Below are 18,001 nucleotides of genomic sequence, written 5' to 3' on the forward strand. Positions count from 1 at the left end.
AGGCCAAGAAGTTTTGGTTCAAATCTCTCTTAATAGTAACAGCTGTGTGTGCTCCAAACCCACCTCCACATCTAGACAAAGGCCAGAGCCCTCCCCTGGGCCTGGTGAGCTCTGTTTGCCCTGCCCCAGAGAATTACCTGGGCCTGCCCCGGTCCCAGGCCTGGTGAGTCAGCTGACCAGGAGCGGGCACCACCCTCCAGGAGCAGGAATGCAGCTGCGACAAGGGCCACCACCTTCCAGGGAGGGAAACAGACTCTCTGGGCAGTGACTGGAGAAGGACGTGCAGCAGCTCCAGGCCTGCAGGTAAGATCTGCCTCCCGCTTCACCCCAGCTCCCCTATAGACTGGGGTCCAGGTAAGCGAGGTTTGTTCTCACCCTGTCCTGAGCTTTTTGGGATTTCCCCGGCAGTTTCCTTTCCAGGTGCTTCACTCTGGGAGCGAAATGTGAACTGGGGTTTCCTCCTCTGATCCCAGCCCTGGGCCAGGTTTGAGGGCTGAGAGATCTTTATCCAGGCCAGGGCCCCAGCCTCCTTCTGCCTGCTTGTGAGGGTGCTCAGGGAGACGGGACCCATACTTTACTCCTGGAGGTGGGCCCTTAAAGGCCAGGCAAAAAGAAGCCGATTTCCACAAGAACGGAGTGCAGGCCTCATTTTCTGTTACTGCCTGAGGCTGTTTCTATCCACAGCCTCCCTACCATAGCCAGGAACATCTTGGGCCAGTGACTTGACCCCTCTAAAACTTGGTTTCCTCATTTGGGGACTGAAAATACCCCTAAAATCAGGAGAACTGAATGAGGTAATGGACATGAGGGGCCAGGACGTGCCCTCCACACAGCAGAGCCCCAGCAATGGAGAGGGTGCTTAAAATGCGGCCGATGTGCCGGGCACGCACTGCCGTGACTGCTTTGCCCAAACTAGTAAGTCTTATGCCACCACCACTCCTTACCTGGGCTCCCCGTGTCCACTGTGGCCCCTCCAGTTGATTTTCTAAACATCAGCCAGAGGGGGCCCATTAAAATGAAACTTGGACCATGTCACTCTGTTGCTCAAAATTCTCCAGAGGCCCCAGGGTAAAGGCCACGTCCTGGCCAGGACCCACCAGCCTTCCAGGCACTGCGACTCCTCCTCCGAACCACTGACTGCCTCACTGGTCAGATGTTCCCTAGACACAACAGGCAGCCCTACCTCAGGTGGCAGCTCTCTGTCCTTGGCCGGAATGCTCTTCCCTACCCTTCAGGCTTTTACTCGTTACCCTCCACCCTCTCCCCATCGCTTCCCACCACCTCACACAGAAGCACTTACTTATCCTCAGCCAGGAGGTTAGCACTCCTCCGGGCAGATTTCACTTTTGTTCAATGCCTTCCTACTGGTCCCTAGAACAGTGCTGGGATGTTGGTGCTCAGTAAATACACTGAGTGAACAATAGCTAATGATTGCTGTGTGCCCTGCAGGTGCCAGGCACTGTGGTAGGTGCTTTGCATACAAAGCTTATCTCTATTTAAGAATCTTTTAACCTCCACGATAACTCTGTGATGCATGCATTGTTCCCTGCATTACAACAGAAATGACGTTCAAAAGGGACTTGTCCATGCTTGTTCTCACAAGGTCCTGGCTCCTGCCCTGCCCTGCCTTTCCTGGGCTGGCTCGGGAGCATCTGCGTTCTCTGAAGAAGTCCCCAGCTTTTCTCTAGCAGGCAGGACACCCTGAGAGGAGGAGGGGGTCTGTGCCGGTGGCCTAGCAACAGCCTCTTTCCGACTCACCGTAATCCTGGGCTAATTTGGCCTTCCAGGAGCTATTCCTTCTGATGCTCTAGCCCACGCTTCCCTCCTGCACACTGTCTTCTGAGATGGATGAGTTGTCCACAGAACAAGTGGGAGTCCCTCGCCTCAGCTCTTGGGAACACAGTGTTCCAGGGAGCGTTCTCACCCCGAGTCCAAAGATGCGGCTGAGCTCTGAGGACCTGACTGCCGATGTGTTGTGGGTGTTGTTATTGCTGATGTAAAAAAACAGTGAGGCTCAGGGATGGACATTCTGCAAAGTGCAGCGGGTGAAGAAAATTCCTTCCAGAGGGCTAACTGTGGGAATCCGTCAGCACTGAACTCAGCAAATTCGTCCCTTGCCAGCATGTGGGAGCCAGACGTTCAATCTGCCTCATTCGGCAGACTTATCTCCCCTTCTAGGCCCAGGGCGTTTGTTCAAAGGACTTCTTGGGCTTTCTCTTCCCTTTGTGTCTGCTTTTCCATTTCTTTAAGAAATGGTAACAGGACACCTGCTGGGTGCCAGGCCCTGGGCTCAGTACTGGGGATTCAGAAATGAGCAACATTCTTGACCAGAGAGGGAAGACAGGCAAACAAATACAAAACAGTGGAAATCCCACCCAGAAATGCCAAAGGCCTTGATCACAGCAGGTGATTAATCAACATTAGTGGAGTAAATGTTGAATAGGTGAACATAAATCCTGTGGTCTAGAAAAGGGAGGCTGTGGGTGTGGACATTTTGGGGAAAATTTAGAATTGGAGTCCACCAGATGAATAAGGGGGAAGAGAGAAGGCGTGACTGGCATTGAAGTCAAAGGGCACAGCCATGAACAAGCAGGCTGAGTTTTAGGATCAGCTGTCTGGAATGAATGAAATGCCAGGTGAGTGTAGAAGACGGTGAGATTGGAGCTGTACCAGGAGTCAGGTCATGGGAATTTGAATACGAAGTTGAAGTTTGAGATTTATCATAAGGAAAAGAGCTGGCCTGGATGACTTCACGAGCAGGTGCTGAGGATAACTCCCAGGCTTCTGGCTTAGACCTTGGGTTGGATTCGGTGGGGCGGCCGAGGAGGGGCGGCAAAGCTGAGGAAAACGGGTTTAGTAAAGATGTGGAAGGCGGCTGGACTCCTGGCCTGGGCCTCCCTGTCCCTGGAATAGCACCCCCACTTCCACCCTCCTGAACCCTCCATACTTCGGTCTTCTCAGGGTCTCCTTCCTTCCTCCAAGTGGCCTGCCTCGTTGCCCTCGCCCTTTGTCCTGCACTCCATAAACCCACCCGCCTGAACCCCGTGTAAAATGCAGTGGGTCCAATTTTGCTGTAGGAAGTGATCTGCTCGGCCAAGCACAAGTCCCCTCACCTGGGCAGCAGGGGCTCAGATCCCTCAGTCACACGTCTGGGAGCACTGGGTGAATCAGTGTGGAGTGGGCCGAGGCACTTGCGGCTCAGGCCCAGGCAGGTGCAGCCCCCCACCCCCCAAGAAACTGGTGAGAGAGTGGGCGGGACGGTGACGTCACAAAGGGTAGGAACTAGTCGGTCAAAGACGCTTCGGAGTCCTAAGGAGCCAGGGTGTGTGTAGGTTCAGATTCCTTTTCAGTTTGAGCAGCAGGCAGCGGGGAACGCAGGAGTGTTGACTGTTCGCCTCCGCCCCCACAGCCGCCTTGGTACAGAGCCTTGTCAGCGGCGAGCAGCTCAACTGCACCGATTGCTTCGGAGGCAATAAATGGCCCTCAGGGGTCCGTGGCCACGGGGCATAAGCCCCTTTAAAGCTCGATTTGACCCGTAGCCTCCAGCCGGTAAGGAGAGAACCGCGGGGCCTGGCCAAGCCTTCTTCCTGCCTCTTCATCTGCTGCTTTACCCGATCTTTTTGTGGATGCCAGCGCCAGCTCCGGGCGCCTTGCCCACCCTGACAGCGTGGCTCAGTGGTGGGGCAAGGACCTATGAACCAGGAGGTCATGGTTGGGTTGGGGCACTTGCCCGGGTTGCGGGCTCCATCCCCAGGGCTGGGCGTGCAGGAGGCAGCTGATCAGTGATTCTCATCATTGCTGTTTCTCTCTCACCCCTTTCTCTCTGAAATCCACAAAAATATATTAAAAAAGAAAGAAGGAAGCCGAGTGGATTCTAGTAACCAACCACGCCAACAACCCACTCGGCGGGGAAGCGGGCATTTCCAACCCCGCAACCGGAAAGCATTTTGGGCAGTGGCTCTCAACCTTGGCTGCACATTGGAATCACCTGGGGATCTTTTTAAAATCCTGATTTCTAGGCCTCATCCTCCGGAAATTCTGTTTCTTTGTTACTAATGTTGTGGCTCCGCCCCATAAAGAAACAGAATTTCCGGAGGATGAGGCCCAGAAATCAGGATTTTAAAAAGATTCCCAGGTGATTCCAATGTGCAGCCAAGGTTGAGAGCCACTGATTTGGGGAGTCGCCCGCAGCCCGCGCTGGCCTGGTGGGCCAGACGCATGCGCCCTAGACGCCACCGCGCACCCTAGCGGCCTGGCGGGGCCTCTGCGCAGTCGCCGTAGCTCCTAGCAACCGGGAGCGGTCGCTTCCGGCGGGAATCGAACAGCAAGGGGATTGGAGTCCGAGCGTCTGGAGATCGATTTGCAGGCGGCCTGACCGACTGGGAAGCTGGCCTGGGGTGAAGCACGAACCCCAGGGACCCCGGGGCGCTCTCTGGGCCCCGGGCATGGAGTGTGTGCTTGGCGGCTCCCATTTGACAGCGGGAATTGCGGCTGAGGGAGGGGGCGGGTTTGTCCACAGCGGCCATTTCCTCGGTAAGAAATTGATAGGATGCCCTCCCTGCCTTAGTACAAGGGGAAAGGAGGGCGGAGTAATTTATGATAAAAGATGACGCACTTCACTATCGGGCTACACCGATCATGCTCGTCCCTGACAAAATGATTAAGTTTGGATTATTAAAACACAACGTTCAACTGAATTTTGCCAACAGTTTATAGTTGACATTTAAAAAAAATACATTTTATTGATTTTTTACAGAGAGGAAGAGAGAGGGATAGAGAGAAACATCAATCAGCTGCCTCCTGCACACCACCCACTAGGGATGTGTCCGCAACCAAGGTACGTGCCCTTAACCGGAATCGAACCCGGAACCCCTCAGTCCTCAGGCCTATGCTCTATCCACTGAGCCAGACCGGCCAGGGCTATCGTTGACATCTTAAGTCGCAGGCTAATGTATTTGCCTGCAGGCGTGGAATCGCTGTGGCAGCTACAAAGGCAGACACGCATGGGTGTGTGCTGGTGACTGACGTGTGGTGAGAAGCGTCGACAGTGATGTTCCAAAATGGTGAACAAAACAAAGAGTAACTTCCCTGGATTGACCTGGCACATGCACATCTGGATAACCTGTTGTATGTGAAAGCCGGCGGGAATTCTGTGTGTCTTGTATTTGTATGTAAAACAGGTCATAAGCAGGTGTTTTGCCTCCCTGAAGGTTTGCAGGACAGAGGACATTTACTGTGGTGAATTATTCCGTGCATGACAAGAGGTCCAGATCCCTGCTCCCTGCTTCCTGAAGGCGGATAGTGTCCCCTCAAAATGCCCACACAGAATTCCACTCTGGGCTTTGGGAAAACACTGATTTATTCAGTCAAATAAGTTTTGCCAGCCTTCGTGTGCTGGGCACGTTTGGTGGGGAGGCATGGAGTGGTGAATGGGGTGGGTGGGTGGGCGGGAGCGAGGCCCCTGCCCTTCTGAGGTTGGGTCCAGTGTGAGAAAATGCCCAGATAGTAATCGTATAATATGCTAAACAGGCCCTAACCGGTTTGACTTAGTGGATAGAGTGTCGGACTGCAGACTGAAGGGTCCCAGGTTCGATTCCGGTCAAGGGCATGTATCTTGGTTGCGGGCACATCCCCAGTAGGGGGTGTGCAGAAGGCAGCTGATCGATGTTTCTCTCTCATCGATGTTTCTAACTATCCCTCTCCCTTCCTCTCTGTAAAAAAATCAATAAAATATATTAAAAGAAATATGCTAAACAGCTTGGTAATAGAGGCAGTACAGCTCAGGTTAGGAGCAAAAGAAGGCCCAGCCGACTAGCAGAGGGTCCCGTGACCTCAAAAACAGAGAAGTAGCTTTTGAGCTGAGCCTTGAAAGGGCGCCAGGCAGAGAAGGTGGTGGGCCAAGCAGAGGGGCCAGCATGACTGAAAGACGCCAGGGCCCCCGCACACGGTAGACGCTCACATTCTGTGAATGAGACACAGCCATGCTTGCTGGCAGGGAGCATTCCCCACTCTACCACGAACTGCTCAAAACTGCGACAAGGCAGGGGAATACCTGCCTCTTGATGCCCCCCAGAGCCCCAGACTGAGCTGGGACCACCAAGCCGGTGACAGTGGTGGAAGGGCCACTGGAACGGAGAAAGGGTTGTGTGGTCCTGGCCTGGGAGTGATTTCCAGGAAGTGGCTCTCCGATTCTCCTCTCCCAGAGGGCAGCTGCTAAAAATACAACCTCCCTGTTGCTTCATAGTTGAGAAAAAACAGGGCAGGGGTAGCCTCTCACCGCTGTTTGTGCGAGATTGTGCTGGCACGGGGTGTTTTGGGCAGATGGTACCTGCCGAGGACTGTCCTAAGATAAAAACCTCCCAGAGTATGTGCACAGCGGGGAGACCACAGGCAGACGGCCCCCCAGCTGGTCTAAAGGAGGTCAGCGTCAGTCTCCCTCTCCCCCTGGGAAATCCCTGATCTCATGAGATGATCATTTCTTCCCCGAAGGCCAGGGGAGGGCAGGATCTGGAACTAAACGGGCTGGCTGGGTATTTGGGGGAATAGGAAAGCACCAGCAGCCCCTCTGGAGGTAGGCTGAGTGTTGCTATGCACGACCCCTGCTCTTGCATTGCCCAACGTTCTTATGGTTTTCAATACAATTAGAAGTGAAGAATTTTATATTTCCATATCTTACAATGTTGGCACTAATTCAAATAAAAGACACCTAAGACTGTGGGAGGTGAACAAGACTGTAGGACCGCTGGGCCCTGTTGCCATCTTCGGAAGGCGGTTGTCCTTAGGACATCACAGCTTTAAAGAGAAAAGTGAGAGCCAGGCAGAGTGCAGTGCTTCTGGCAGTATTACCGAGTTAGTCTCCACGCTAGGGGTGAGGGGCTCCGTGACACGTGAGAAGGCCAGTGCTGCCATTTTGGAACTCCCAGTCGAACAAGGCAGATGGACCATTTCAGAGGCCACTGCAGGCAATGGGATAATCAGCACGAGTGAGGACATGGGTGGGGTGGGGGGAAGTGAGCACAAACCAGGGCAGGCTCCCGAAAGAAGAGTGCTCTGACCTGGGGCTTGGAAACGATGAGCCGTTAGCCAGGCAGGACGTGGAAGGGCTAGAGGAGGGTTCAGAGAGAGGGACTAGCATGTGCAAAGGCCTGGAGACGTGAAAAACCCGATTTATTCAAGAATCTGAAAGCAGCCCCTTCCTCACCTTTCATCTAGGCAGGAAATAAAGCATCACTTGTAATTCCTTTGAATTTCTTTGGATACCTTGCTCCAAGGTCTTACTGACTCTCCTCTGGGACACGTAGAAGATATGTGGTAAATGTTCACGGTGCTCCCCCAGGTCCCCATTCCCTCCTGTTCTCTGCGGAGTTTTAAAATTCCACTACAGTTTGTATGCTTGTTTTTAAGAATTTCCATTGGTCTCACTTCACCGTGGCCAAGATCAAGGCTGGAAATGGGTTATACAGTAAGAAGTCAAATGTCCAGAAGTGAAAAGGGGCGTGGGGGGTGGGGTGGGGTGGGGAAGGAATTCTGAAGGGCCTGCTGCCTTTCTGTTGTAACTAAGTCCCCGCCCACTGGACACTGGACCGGATTCTGTGTAGTGGTGGGGCAATGCTTTGCAAACCCCAACAGGCCGGTACGCAGCGGGTACTCGCTACGCACCTGCTGGATTGAATGTAGGTCTCATAAACAGGTCTGATCTTTGAAACAGGGCAGGGAAGGATGTGGCCCCCAGTCCTGCTTTTCCCGGCCAGCATGTCCTGGGTGGTTCCCTGAGCCCGGGTTCTGTAGCCCAGAACCAATTGAATGTGCTGGGATGGAACTCTGCAAGGGTGGAGACCGTGAGCTGGGGAACCAAACAGATTTGGGTACAAACCCCAGCTCCCCCATTTCCAAAATGGGGGGGGGGGTAATTGTGCCTTCCTGGTATCGTTTTCATCCTGAGAGTGCTAAATGGCTCACGTGGACAAAAGGTGGGCATCTGTGCCTCCTCTCACCCCTCGCTCCTCCTTACTTTCTGTGCCCTGCAGGGTGTTTCACGGAGCAGCCATGTCCACACTGTACCCATCTCTGGAGGACCTGAAGGTGGACCAAGCCATTCAGGTACATCGCCAGGCCCATGCTAGCCTGGGCCCCCTGATGGAGCCTTCAGGATCACCCAGGGCAGCTAAGGGAGGCTGGTCTTGGATTTCGGTGGGTGGTTGGGCCCCAGGCATAACAGGTCACCCCCGAAGGGCCTGCTGAGCGGGGCAGGTGCCCAGAGGCCAAGGCAATGGAGTCACAGCAGGAATGGAAACGGCCGGGCACCTGCGGCCAGGCCTCTGTCATGCCTGCTTTGTCCCAGCCTCTCCTCCACCAGGTTCAGTCCACCCCACACTGTAGGGCAGGCTCTTGGCCTTCTCAGCCCCCACAAGCCCTTCTTCCCTCCATCCCATCTGTGGTCTCAGTGGGTGTTGAGAGTTTGGGACTTTTTGAGAACTTGGCTGGGAGTTGGCCCCTATGTTCTGGCTGCTTCAGGGAGAAAATGGGTCATTTGATGGCTCGTAGAGCATGACCACGAACCTCCCCCAGAAACATGGACATCTCAGAGACCACATCTGCACAGGACCTCAAAGGGTCATGGATGTCCTCCACCCCCAGGCCCGCCAGCATACGTAATGCCTCGCTCTTAGGGTCCAACGGTTCCGTGGGGCGGGGGCCGGTCCCAGACGCAGCTGACCAGCACCCCTCACCTCTCCGCAGGCCCAGGCCAGAGACACCCCCAAGATGCCCATCCTGCCTGTGCAGGAGACACCTGTCCCCCAGCCTTCAGGTGAGTGAGTGGGGTGCTCATGACCGAGAGTCACCTCTTCCGGCATCTCCGAGGGCTGGTCTCTGGTCTGCTACTCTGCTGTGTGCTCTAGACACGCCCACCGTCACCAGAGCCCTTTGAGGGGCACGGAGAAAACCGGCCCAGTGAGGCGCTCACTGCCCTGCTTTGGGCCGTCTTCTGTGCTGCTGCCTGAGGGCCAGATGCTGTGGTGGCCCCTAGCGTTGTTGTCTGTGGCCGTCTTGATGCAGGTTTTGGCAACAAACTTGAACTTAGGCTCAATTCTCCCCTCCTCCCCAGGCACAGTGTCCCCAGAGCTGAGCTGCCCTTGGGTCAGACGCCTGCTTCTGTGGATTTCTTAAGAGCAGGGCCTCATGGCCCCAGTGCCAGCCCTGTACTTCGTGTTGGGTGTCTGGCCGGTGCCAAGTAAAGGGGTACATGAGGCACTCAGGGTCCCAGGCTGCTCCTGGAGGGAGCAGGACCCCTGCCCCTCAGACCTGGGGAGAGGACCACCTCACCAGCGCGTGTTCCTGCCTCCTCTCCCACACACCCCTTCCCCGGGAAACACTGTTCTCAGGGAGAAGCCGCATCCTTGGGCGCTGACAGCATTCCCAGGCCCTGTTTCTTAGAAATGAGCCACCGCATTGGAGCCACCTTGGTAACACCTTGGTAACACCTTTCTTCCTCCTTCTTCCTTTCCCATCAGTTTTGTACCCAAACCTGGCAGAACTGGAAAATTATATGGGTCTTTCCCTCTCCAGCCAAGAAGTCCAACAGAACCTGCCTCAGAGTCCAGACGGTGCCAGTGTAGGTATCTGTCTCTTGCCTGAAGTGGGCACAGATCTTCCAACTCTCCCTCCTTCTTGGTCTCGCCTTTGAAACATTCTTGCAGCCCTATTTCTTGATGGAACTTCCCATTTTGAGCCCTCATTACAAGTGTTGTGGGATTTCATGGGGTCCCGCGGGCCTTGGGGTTGCAGGGCCACTGCCTGCCCTTTGACCCCTGGCGGCAGGGTGCTGAAGGAGAAGGGAGGACATTAAACCCAGCCTGCGTCTGGGAGCTTCTCACGAAGGGCTGCCTGTAGCGTGAGAGGTGGGAGGAGCTTGTCACCCAGCTCGGTCCCCAAACTAAACAACATGGCTTGATTCCCGAGCTCCATGGCTCAGAGAGCAAGAGAAATCCTGACAGAAACATTCACCCTTGAAAACGTGTTCACTCACAGACTCAGTCCCCACACAGACCCCTCCCGGGCAGGTCCAGCACCCCTGCAGCCATTTGTCCGTGTCCTTGGCGGCCAGTCTCGGCCTGAGCCCGTGAAAATCAGTGGCAAAGTGCCGAGGGGACTTGCTGGGCCTGGAGGATTTCGAGAGGGTGGTGGGAGTGATAACGAGAATGCCACAGCCACATGCAAAGCTGCTGACAAGGGAGGATCTCACAGGAGAACGTCGACAAGGATGAGGACATGTGGGACCCTGAGAAAAGCTAGTGACACTGGGGTGTTTCTCTAAAATGACCCCCTTGATAGTCATGCTGTGAAGTCCACACACCACGTAAAGAAGGTCATGTTTATCTCTTCAATTTTAATCCATTGATTTAATCCCTCTGTTCCAATAATTAGGACATAAATGCATTTAACCTAAGTGTTGATAAAACTATGACAGCTGAATGCATTTTATAATATTTTAAAGTTTTGTTTTTATTTTTAACTTTTTATTTTTAAATAATCATAGATTCACAGGACGTTGCGGAGGACAGAGAAAGGCACCGAAGCGTGTACCCTTCTCTCAGTTTTCCCAATGGCTACGTTTTACATAATGACAGCATAACGTCAGAGCAGGCATTGCATTGGTACAGGGTGTGTCTAGGGCTCGGTGTCGTTTTATCACCTGCAGAGATTCCTGTAACCACCAGCACAATCAGGGCGTTTCATCCCCACCAGGGTCTCCTACGAGCTGCCCTTCATAATCATGTCTGCCCGCCCCCCTCACTATCTTCACCGGGGCAACCACTCCTCTCTCTCCTGTCCCTTTAACGTCGTCATTTCAGAATGTCATGTCAGTGGAACCTACAGTGCGTGACCTTTGCACTCAGCATCAGGCCCTGGAGGTGCTTCCAGCTTGTCACGTGCATCAGCAGTTCCCCCTTTTCACTGCTGAGCCGAGTCCGTGGTGTGGATGTGCCACAGTTTGCTTATGCTGTTGAGGGTCACTTCGTTGTTTCCAATTTCTGTTACAGATGGAGCCGCTGTGATGTTTGTAGACAGGTTTTGTATGAACATACGTTTTTGTTTATCTGGGGTGAATGCCCAGGAGTGCAATTGCGAGGCCGTATGATAAATGAATGTTTACATTTTTAGAGAAATCGCTCACCTGTTTCTAGAGTGGTTTGACCATGTTATTTTCCTGTTAGCAACACACGACAGCCCCAGCTTCTTCACGTCCTCACTAGCACTGGGTTTTATCACCATTTTTAGTATTCGCTGTTAGGATGGGTGTTTATTGGAATCTTATCAAGGTCTTAATTTGCATTTCTCTAATGGCTAGTGATGTTGAACATCTTTCCATGATCTTATTTACTATCTATATTCTTTTCAGTGAAATGTTTCCTCATATCTTTTGCTTATTTTATAAATGGATTGTTTGCTTTTTTAAGTCAAGTGTTTTTCTTTTTTTGGTTAATCCTCACTTGCGGATATTTTTTCCTTTGCTTTTCAGAGAGAGTAGAAGGGAGGGAGGGAGTGAGAGAAACATTGATGTGAGAGAGACACATGGACTGGTTGCCTCCCAAACTCGCCCTGACTGGGGTGGCGGGGGGGAGCAGAGTTTACCCGAAACCGAGGTACATGCCCTTGACCATGCCCTTGCCCGGGAATTGAACCCATCACTCTTTGGTGCGAAGGCCAACACTCTAACCCAGGGGTGGGCAAACTTTTTGACTCGAGGGCCACAATGGGTTCTTTAACTGGACCGGAGGGCTGGAACAAAAGCATGGATGGAGTGTTTGTGTGAACTAATATAAATTCAAAGTAAACATCATTACATAAAAGGGTACCGTCTTTTTTTTCAATAGTTTTATTCATTTCAAACGGGCCGGATCCGGCTCACGGGCCATAGTTTGCCCACGGCTGCTCTAACCACTAAGACACATTGGCCAGAGCTAAGTCAGTTTTTGAGAGTTCTTTATTCTAGAGTCATTCATTAGATATATGGTTTGTAAATATTTTCTCCCAGTGTGTAGCTTCTGTTCTCATCCTATTAAAAGTGTCTCTTGTAGAGACCCTTAATTTTGATGGGGTTCAATTTATTGATTTTTTTTTCTTTTGTGGGTCATGCTTTGCTGTCCTAAGGAATTTTCACTAAGCTCTAGGTCCTGAAGATTCTTTCCTTTCTAAAACCATTATAGTTTTATGTTTTACATTTAAATTTATGATTGAATTTGAGTTAATTTTTATATGAGGTGTGGGGTAAAGGTCCAAGTTCATATTTTTGCTATGGATGTTCAATTGCTCCTGTACCATTTGTGGAAAAAACTATGCTTTCTCCATTGAACAACTACTCTTGCATCTCTGTGAAAACAGCTGGCCCTACTTATGGGAGGCTGTTCTGTTTCAGAAGTGTCCATCCCTCCACTAACGCCACACTGTCCTGATTACTTAGCTATATAATGAATCTTGAAATTTGGTTGAGTGTGTCTTCTCACTTTCCTTTTTGTCAGGATAGTTTTAGCTATTCTAGTTCCTTTGTCTTTTCATATGAAGTTCAGATTAACCTTGCCTAAATCTAGGAAACATCTTACGGGGGTTTTGATAGATATCAAATCTGTATTATCAACTGGGGACATTTGACAGTTTTTTTATTTTCTTCAAATCCATGAATCTCTATGTTTATTTAGATCTTTGATATCTTTTATCAGTGTTTTTTAATTTTCAACATACAATTTCTATACATGTTTTGTTAGATTTATAACTTATAAGCTTTTTTTTTTTTTTAATTCTCACCTGAGGATATATTTTCCATTGATTTGTTTTTAGAGAGAGTGGAGGGGAGGGTGGAGGGGCACAGAGAGGGAGGAGAGAGAAACATCGATGTGAGAGAGACATACACATTGATGTGTTGCCTCCTGCACGCACCCTGACCGGGCGTCAGGGATTGAGCCTGCAACCGAGGTACATGCCCTTGACCTGGAATCTAACCCACAACCCTTCCGTTGACGCTCTAACCACTGAGCAACCGGCCAGGGTTTATAAGCTTTTTAGAGTGATCGTAAGTGGTATTGCATTTTTAATTTAGGTTTCCACAGGTTCATTGCTAGTATATTGAAGTACACTTGATTTTTGTATGTTGCTATTGTGTCCTGTGACCTTGCTGAACTCATTTATTAGTTTAGGGAGTTTACTCAGATTCCTTGGAATTTTCTAGTAGGCCATAATGTCATCTGCAAATAGGGACCATTTAACTTTTCTTTTCCGATCTGTATGTCTTTTATTTCCTGTTCTTGCCTTATTGCTCTGGCTAGTTCTTCCAGTCCTATATTTAATAGTAGTGGTGAGCGTGGACATGTTACCTGTTCTGGATCTTAGGGGGAAAGCATTCGTTTTTATTTTTAGAAAAAATTCAAACTGAAACCACTTTTTCCCATTGGTCACTATTGCTGTTTTGTAATTTTACTTACTTTTACTTAAAAGTGAATTTTAAAGAGGTCTTTACCTGATATCAATTAGCCTTGGAAAACGAGGGCCTCTTTTCTGTATAGCCCTGCTCTTTCCTCATTTTCCTGGCTGTCTTTCAAGGCCGTGGACTTGGCTGCCCCCTAGTGGCTCCATGGAGTCATGTCCCCTCTGGGCTCCAGCCGATCTGCTGGTGGGCGAGGCCCCAGGGCCCATTCCATCCTCCTTTCCCCCTCCTTTCGAGGCCCCGGGGGCCCGCTGACCCCCTCCTCCCCCGGTGTCTGCAGACGGTGGTCTCTGGCCCCTCGCCGGGCCAGGTGGTGGCGCCGGTGTCCGGGAACAGCCTGGGCGTGCGGCGAGCGGAGATCAAGCCCGGGGTGCGTGAGATCCATCTCTGCAAGGACGAGCGCGGCAAGACGGGGCTGCGGCTGCGGGCCATCAACAAGGTGGGGCTGGCGGCCTGGCGGGGGCGGGGTGGTGGGCAGCACCCGTAGCAGCCTGCGCCACCCGAGCTCCGCGCCTTCAGGGCTTCGGCTGCACAGCCCAGCAGCTGGGGAGGGCATTGCGGGGTGGGGGTGGGGGTGGGGGAGATGCAGAGGGTGCTGGGAGCAAGGCCCACCTAACTCCCAAGCCCAGCCCCTTCCTCTTGGCCCCTCCCCCATGGCCCAAGGCCTGGCACTGGATTGCTGAGGGACCCACCAGCTGCCTCTCGGGGGCTCCTGCTGCTCAGAGCCTCCCTTCCCCGTGCCCCCCGATTCACAGGGTTCTGGCTGCCAGGCGGCTGTCCTAGGGCCTTGGTGCCATCGGGAGAGGCTGCGGGCCAGTGCCTGGGGGTGCGGCCTCCAGCCAGGGTTGAAATTCTGCCTCAGGTGCTCCCTAGCTGTGTGGCTGGGAGTTTCCTCACCAGGAAAAGGGGGAGCCAGTGTACCCGCTGGCAGAGCTGTCGTCTCCGCACGCTATAGGCCCCCAGAGCGCCAGGAGGAAACAGCACCTAGGAAGGACCTGGGCTCGCGGGCGGGCGCGCTGACTGGGGCCCTGCCTCTCCCAGGGGCTCTTCGTGCAGCTGGTGCAGGCCAACACCCCTGCATCCCTGGTGGGGCTGCGCTTTGGGGACCAGATCCTGCAGATGGACGGGCGCGACTGTGCCGGGTGGAGCACAGACAGAGCGCACCGGGCGGTGAAGAAGGCTTCAGCAGAGAAGATCGTCATGGTGGTTCGGGACCGGTGAGTGCCCGTGGCAGGAGCTCGTCTGTCCGCCCGCAGCCCGGCCCGAGCCCCGCTCACTGTCTCTCTCCGGCAGGCCTTTCCAGCGGACGGTCATCATGCACAGGGACAGCACCGGCCACGTGGGCTTCGTCATCAAGAAGGGGAAGGTGGTCTCTGTGGTCAAAGGGAGTTCCGCGGCCCGCAACGGGCTCCTCACCAACCACTACGTGTGTGAAGTGAATGGGCAGAATGTCATCGGGCTGAAGGTAGGCCAGCGGCCGGCTCTGCCCCAGAGCTACAGGGGCAGGAGGCTGCTGGGTGGTGGGAGGGCCATGTCTGTGGGCACCATCCGAGCTCGTTTCTTCATCCTAAGGTTGCTGCGAGGAGTCGATAAGACAGTAAGTACATAGAACTTTGGGCAATGGTCAGTGCTCAATAAATATTAGCTATTGATACTAACACATGGAGGTCAAAGGTGTGACAGAAAGGGGGTGTGGTGACATGTGAAAGGCCACAGGTGCCCAGGTGGCTAGGGGCTGCATGAATACCTCCCTACTTGTGTGGTACTTCTGCTTGCATCCTAGATCACGTGACAGGAATGTTTCTGAAAACAGTTCTTCAGAAATCCATTTCTGACCGTTGTTCACTTTTTGAGGAGAGGTGTGTAGCGACTTTTATTTTTGAAAAATATAAGTGGTCTCGAGTCAGTGCTGGGGGCTTGGACTGAAGGTGGGTGCCTTCAGGGAATGGACCACAGAGGATGCCGAGTCACATGGCTTTTGGTCCCTGAACAAGTGAAAGTAACGTTATCCTAACCTGATGCTGCTCCCTGGGTAAGAGTGGTTCTCATCGCAGGTGTGATTTAGATGAGGCCCTTCCCCTCCTGCAGCCAGGGCTCTGGGCTCACAGGCAGGTCCCCCTGCAGCCAGGGCTCTGGGCTCACAGGCAGGTCCCCCTGCAGAATGGCCTGGGTGGCGGCATTCATTCTCTACCCCTCACAAGGGCCTTCACCAAGCCTTTCCTGTCACATCTGCTTCCCTGTGCCTGGTGGTCTCCCCGCCTTCCCTGGAGGCAGGTTCTGGTAGCTCACTGGGATCAGGAAGTGCTTCCTAATGTCTGTCCTAGGTCCTTCCTGCTGCATCTCTCCCCTCAGGGATCAGGGAAGGGAACCCCCATACCTGAAAAGCTGGCACACTGGTACCAATTCTGAGTAGCCGGCTCTTTCGGGTATGAATGAATCCGTCCTTTGAGGGCATTACTGCTCATGGATCCTAACTGAGAGCAGTTGTTCTACAGGGGCTGCCGGTCCTCTCCTTTCGGAAGGCTCACGGCTGCGTTACGGGCTTACCCGTGACCCTGCCAAGCCACAGCGTGTGAGGCTCTTAGGACCGGGCTGGCCCCCTGACAGGTGGCCACAGAGCGCTATGCTGCTTGAGATGGTCTCTTCACAGTTCATCTGCTTTCACTCTGGCCATCACCAGTCCTATCCAGCACGTCTTCTCCCCTTTATCCTGGAACAACCCGACAACAGAAACCAAGCTAGAGTGAAGTCAAGGCCTCTAGTCTCTGGACGGGCCAGGGCTCTGCTGCCATCGCTCTAGCTGTTGGGGTGCTTGGCACACTTTGCATGGAGACTTTGTGTGTGTCCCCAGGATCTCACTGGCTTCTGCAGGCCTTTCCTCTTCACTGAGTGAGATGTAAGAGGAAGGGTCCCTGTGGGCAGCTCAGGCTGGCTGGCCAACGGGCCCGGCGGGGGTGGTGCACCTAATGTCCCCACTGCATGGCCGTTTTCTTCCTGCTTTGGGGCCAGAACCTGGCCGGGCCCAGGGAGATGGGATAGGCGATGTGGCTGGTGAGATTCGGGGCCTCTGTGGGTGAGGGAAGGAGCGTAGTTCTGTTTGTAAGGCCCTGTTCCGTCAGGCCCAGGTGACTGGCCCTTGAGATGAGGGTGGGGAGTGGCCCATGCACAGAGGGGAGCCTCAGGGGAGGTCCACGTTCTCGGTCAAGCAGGGCCTCAGCAGGTGTCTGCCTGGGACTCCCCTGAGGGCAGCCCTCCCCCCGAAGTCGGGTGCCAGTGGCTCCCCAGCAGAGGCCACGCTGACCCAGCCATAGCGTTGCCTGCAGTTACCCCTGGCCCCCGGTGACCGCTGGCTCGCCTCCTCTCTAGGACAAAGAGGTCACGGAGATTCTGGCCACGGCCGGGAGCGTCATCACCCTGACCATCATCCCCACCGTGATCTACGAGCACATGGTCAAAAAGTAAGGCGCTCCCTCGCTCTTCCCTCCCCTCCCCACTCCCCTCCCCGCTCCCCTCTGCCCCGACTCCTCAGAGCTCAGTGCGCAGCCAGCTGCCCGCCCCCACCCACCCCCTTCAGCGTGGCTGGTGGCTGGAAATCTTAGAGATAGAAGTGAAGGCCCCCGAGGGAGGCACTGCCCGTGTGGCCACTGTCGTCGTTGCTGTATCCAGGTTGTCCCCGACGCTGCTCCGCCACACCATGGACCACTCCATCCCAGATGTCTGACGTCAGGGCAGCTCCGCCCTCCCTCCTGCAGGAACAGAGGCCTCAGGACGCAGGTTTCGGAGACCTGCTGCCTGAGCCGGGATGTCCTGACGGGTGCGCTCGCGGGGGGGTGTGTGTGTGTGACCAGCGCACCTCCTCTTCATGTGCAGCGCAGCCTCCTCGGAGCCAGACTTGCCTGGACTGCGGCGCCAGGGCCACAGGCAGCGCTTGCGCGGGTTTCCGTGTCGCGGCAGCCGCCTCAGGGCCTCCGGAAGGGGCAGCTGGGTCCCTTTTGAGACGTCACCTCTACCAGAAGGACAGTCCACATTGAGAGAACAGAAGCACATTCCTTGTGAGAATTTTTCCCTTTACTTGATCTTTGACACACACTGTACATGGGTAGAACTCCTCACTTATCTTTTGAATAAAGCTTTGATTTTAAATAAAATTCCTTCCTCCAAAGTCACTGAAAAGTCCAGAATTTCAGCCCCAGGACATGCTGGGCTGGTTTTCTTTCAAGCAGTCGTGAGACCAAGGCCTTGCCTCTGCATTGCCTCTGAGAGGCGTTAGTGCTCCGACCCGTCTCAGGCTGCCTGCCATCGGAGGCGGGACGGCTAGTGGGGGACCGTGTGGGCCCTGGAAGAGGGGACCAGCTTTGGACACCCCTCTCTCCGGCCAGGCTGCTGTGCACGTGCAGAACGGGCGCGAGAACTGGCGAGGGGAGGAGGAATGGATGCGCTCAGGGTCTGACACCGAGGGAGGTGCTTCTAGATGCTTTGTCCCCGCCCCCCAATGAGGGGGGATGGGGCGGGGCGGAACCA

At 53.8% G+C, this 18,001-nt stretch overlaps 1 protein-coding gene across 1 annotated transcript; it reads left to right on the forward strand.

The window, feature by feature from the left end:
* Positions 1-231: 231 nt before the first annotated feature.
* SDCBP2 (syndecan binding protein 2) lies at positions 232-17,645 on the forward strand. Its single transcript, XM_081096846.1, has 9 exons — positions 232-303; positions 8,028-8,100; positions 8,740-8,809; positions 9,513-9,613; positions 13,761-13,919; positions 14,522-14,697; positions 14,774-14,945; positions 16,847-16,938; positions 17,147-17,645. Exons 2-9 carry the CDS (start codon positions 8,047-8,049, stop codon positions 17,199-17,201), a joined length of 879 nt encoding a protein of 292 aa, XP_080952972.1. The 5' UTR covers positions 232-303; positions 8,028-8,046; the 3' UTR covers positions 17,202-17,645.
* Positions 17,646-18,001: the final 356 nt, after the last annotated feature.

This window comes from Myotis nattereri, assembly GCF_964212035.1.
Source record: "Myotis nattereri genome assembly, chromosome: 8".
NCBI classification, from domain to species: Eukaryota; Metazoa; Chordata; class Mammalia; order Chiroptera; family Vespertilionidae; genus Myotis; species Myotis nattereri.

What these genes read in the sequence shown, in the direction of transcription:
- SDCBP2 (XM_081096846.1), top strand. Translation starts at nt 8,047, where the DNA reads ATGTCCACACTGTACCCATCTCTGGAGGACCTGAAGGTGGACCAAGCC. An exon ending in AGGTGGACCAAGCCATTCAG is followed by an intron (nt 8,101 to 8,739) that starts GTACATCGCCAG and finishes ACCTCTCCGCAG; the next exon opens with GCCCAGGCCAGAGACACCCC. An exon ending in GGCTGCGGGCCATCAACAAG is followed by an intron (nt 13,920 to 14,521) that starts GTGGGGCTGGCG and finishes TGCCTCTCCCAG; the next exon opens with GGGCTCTTCGTGCAGCTGGT.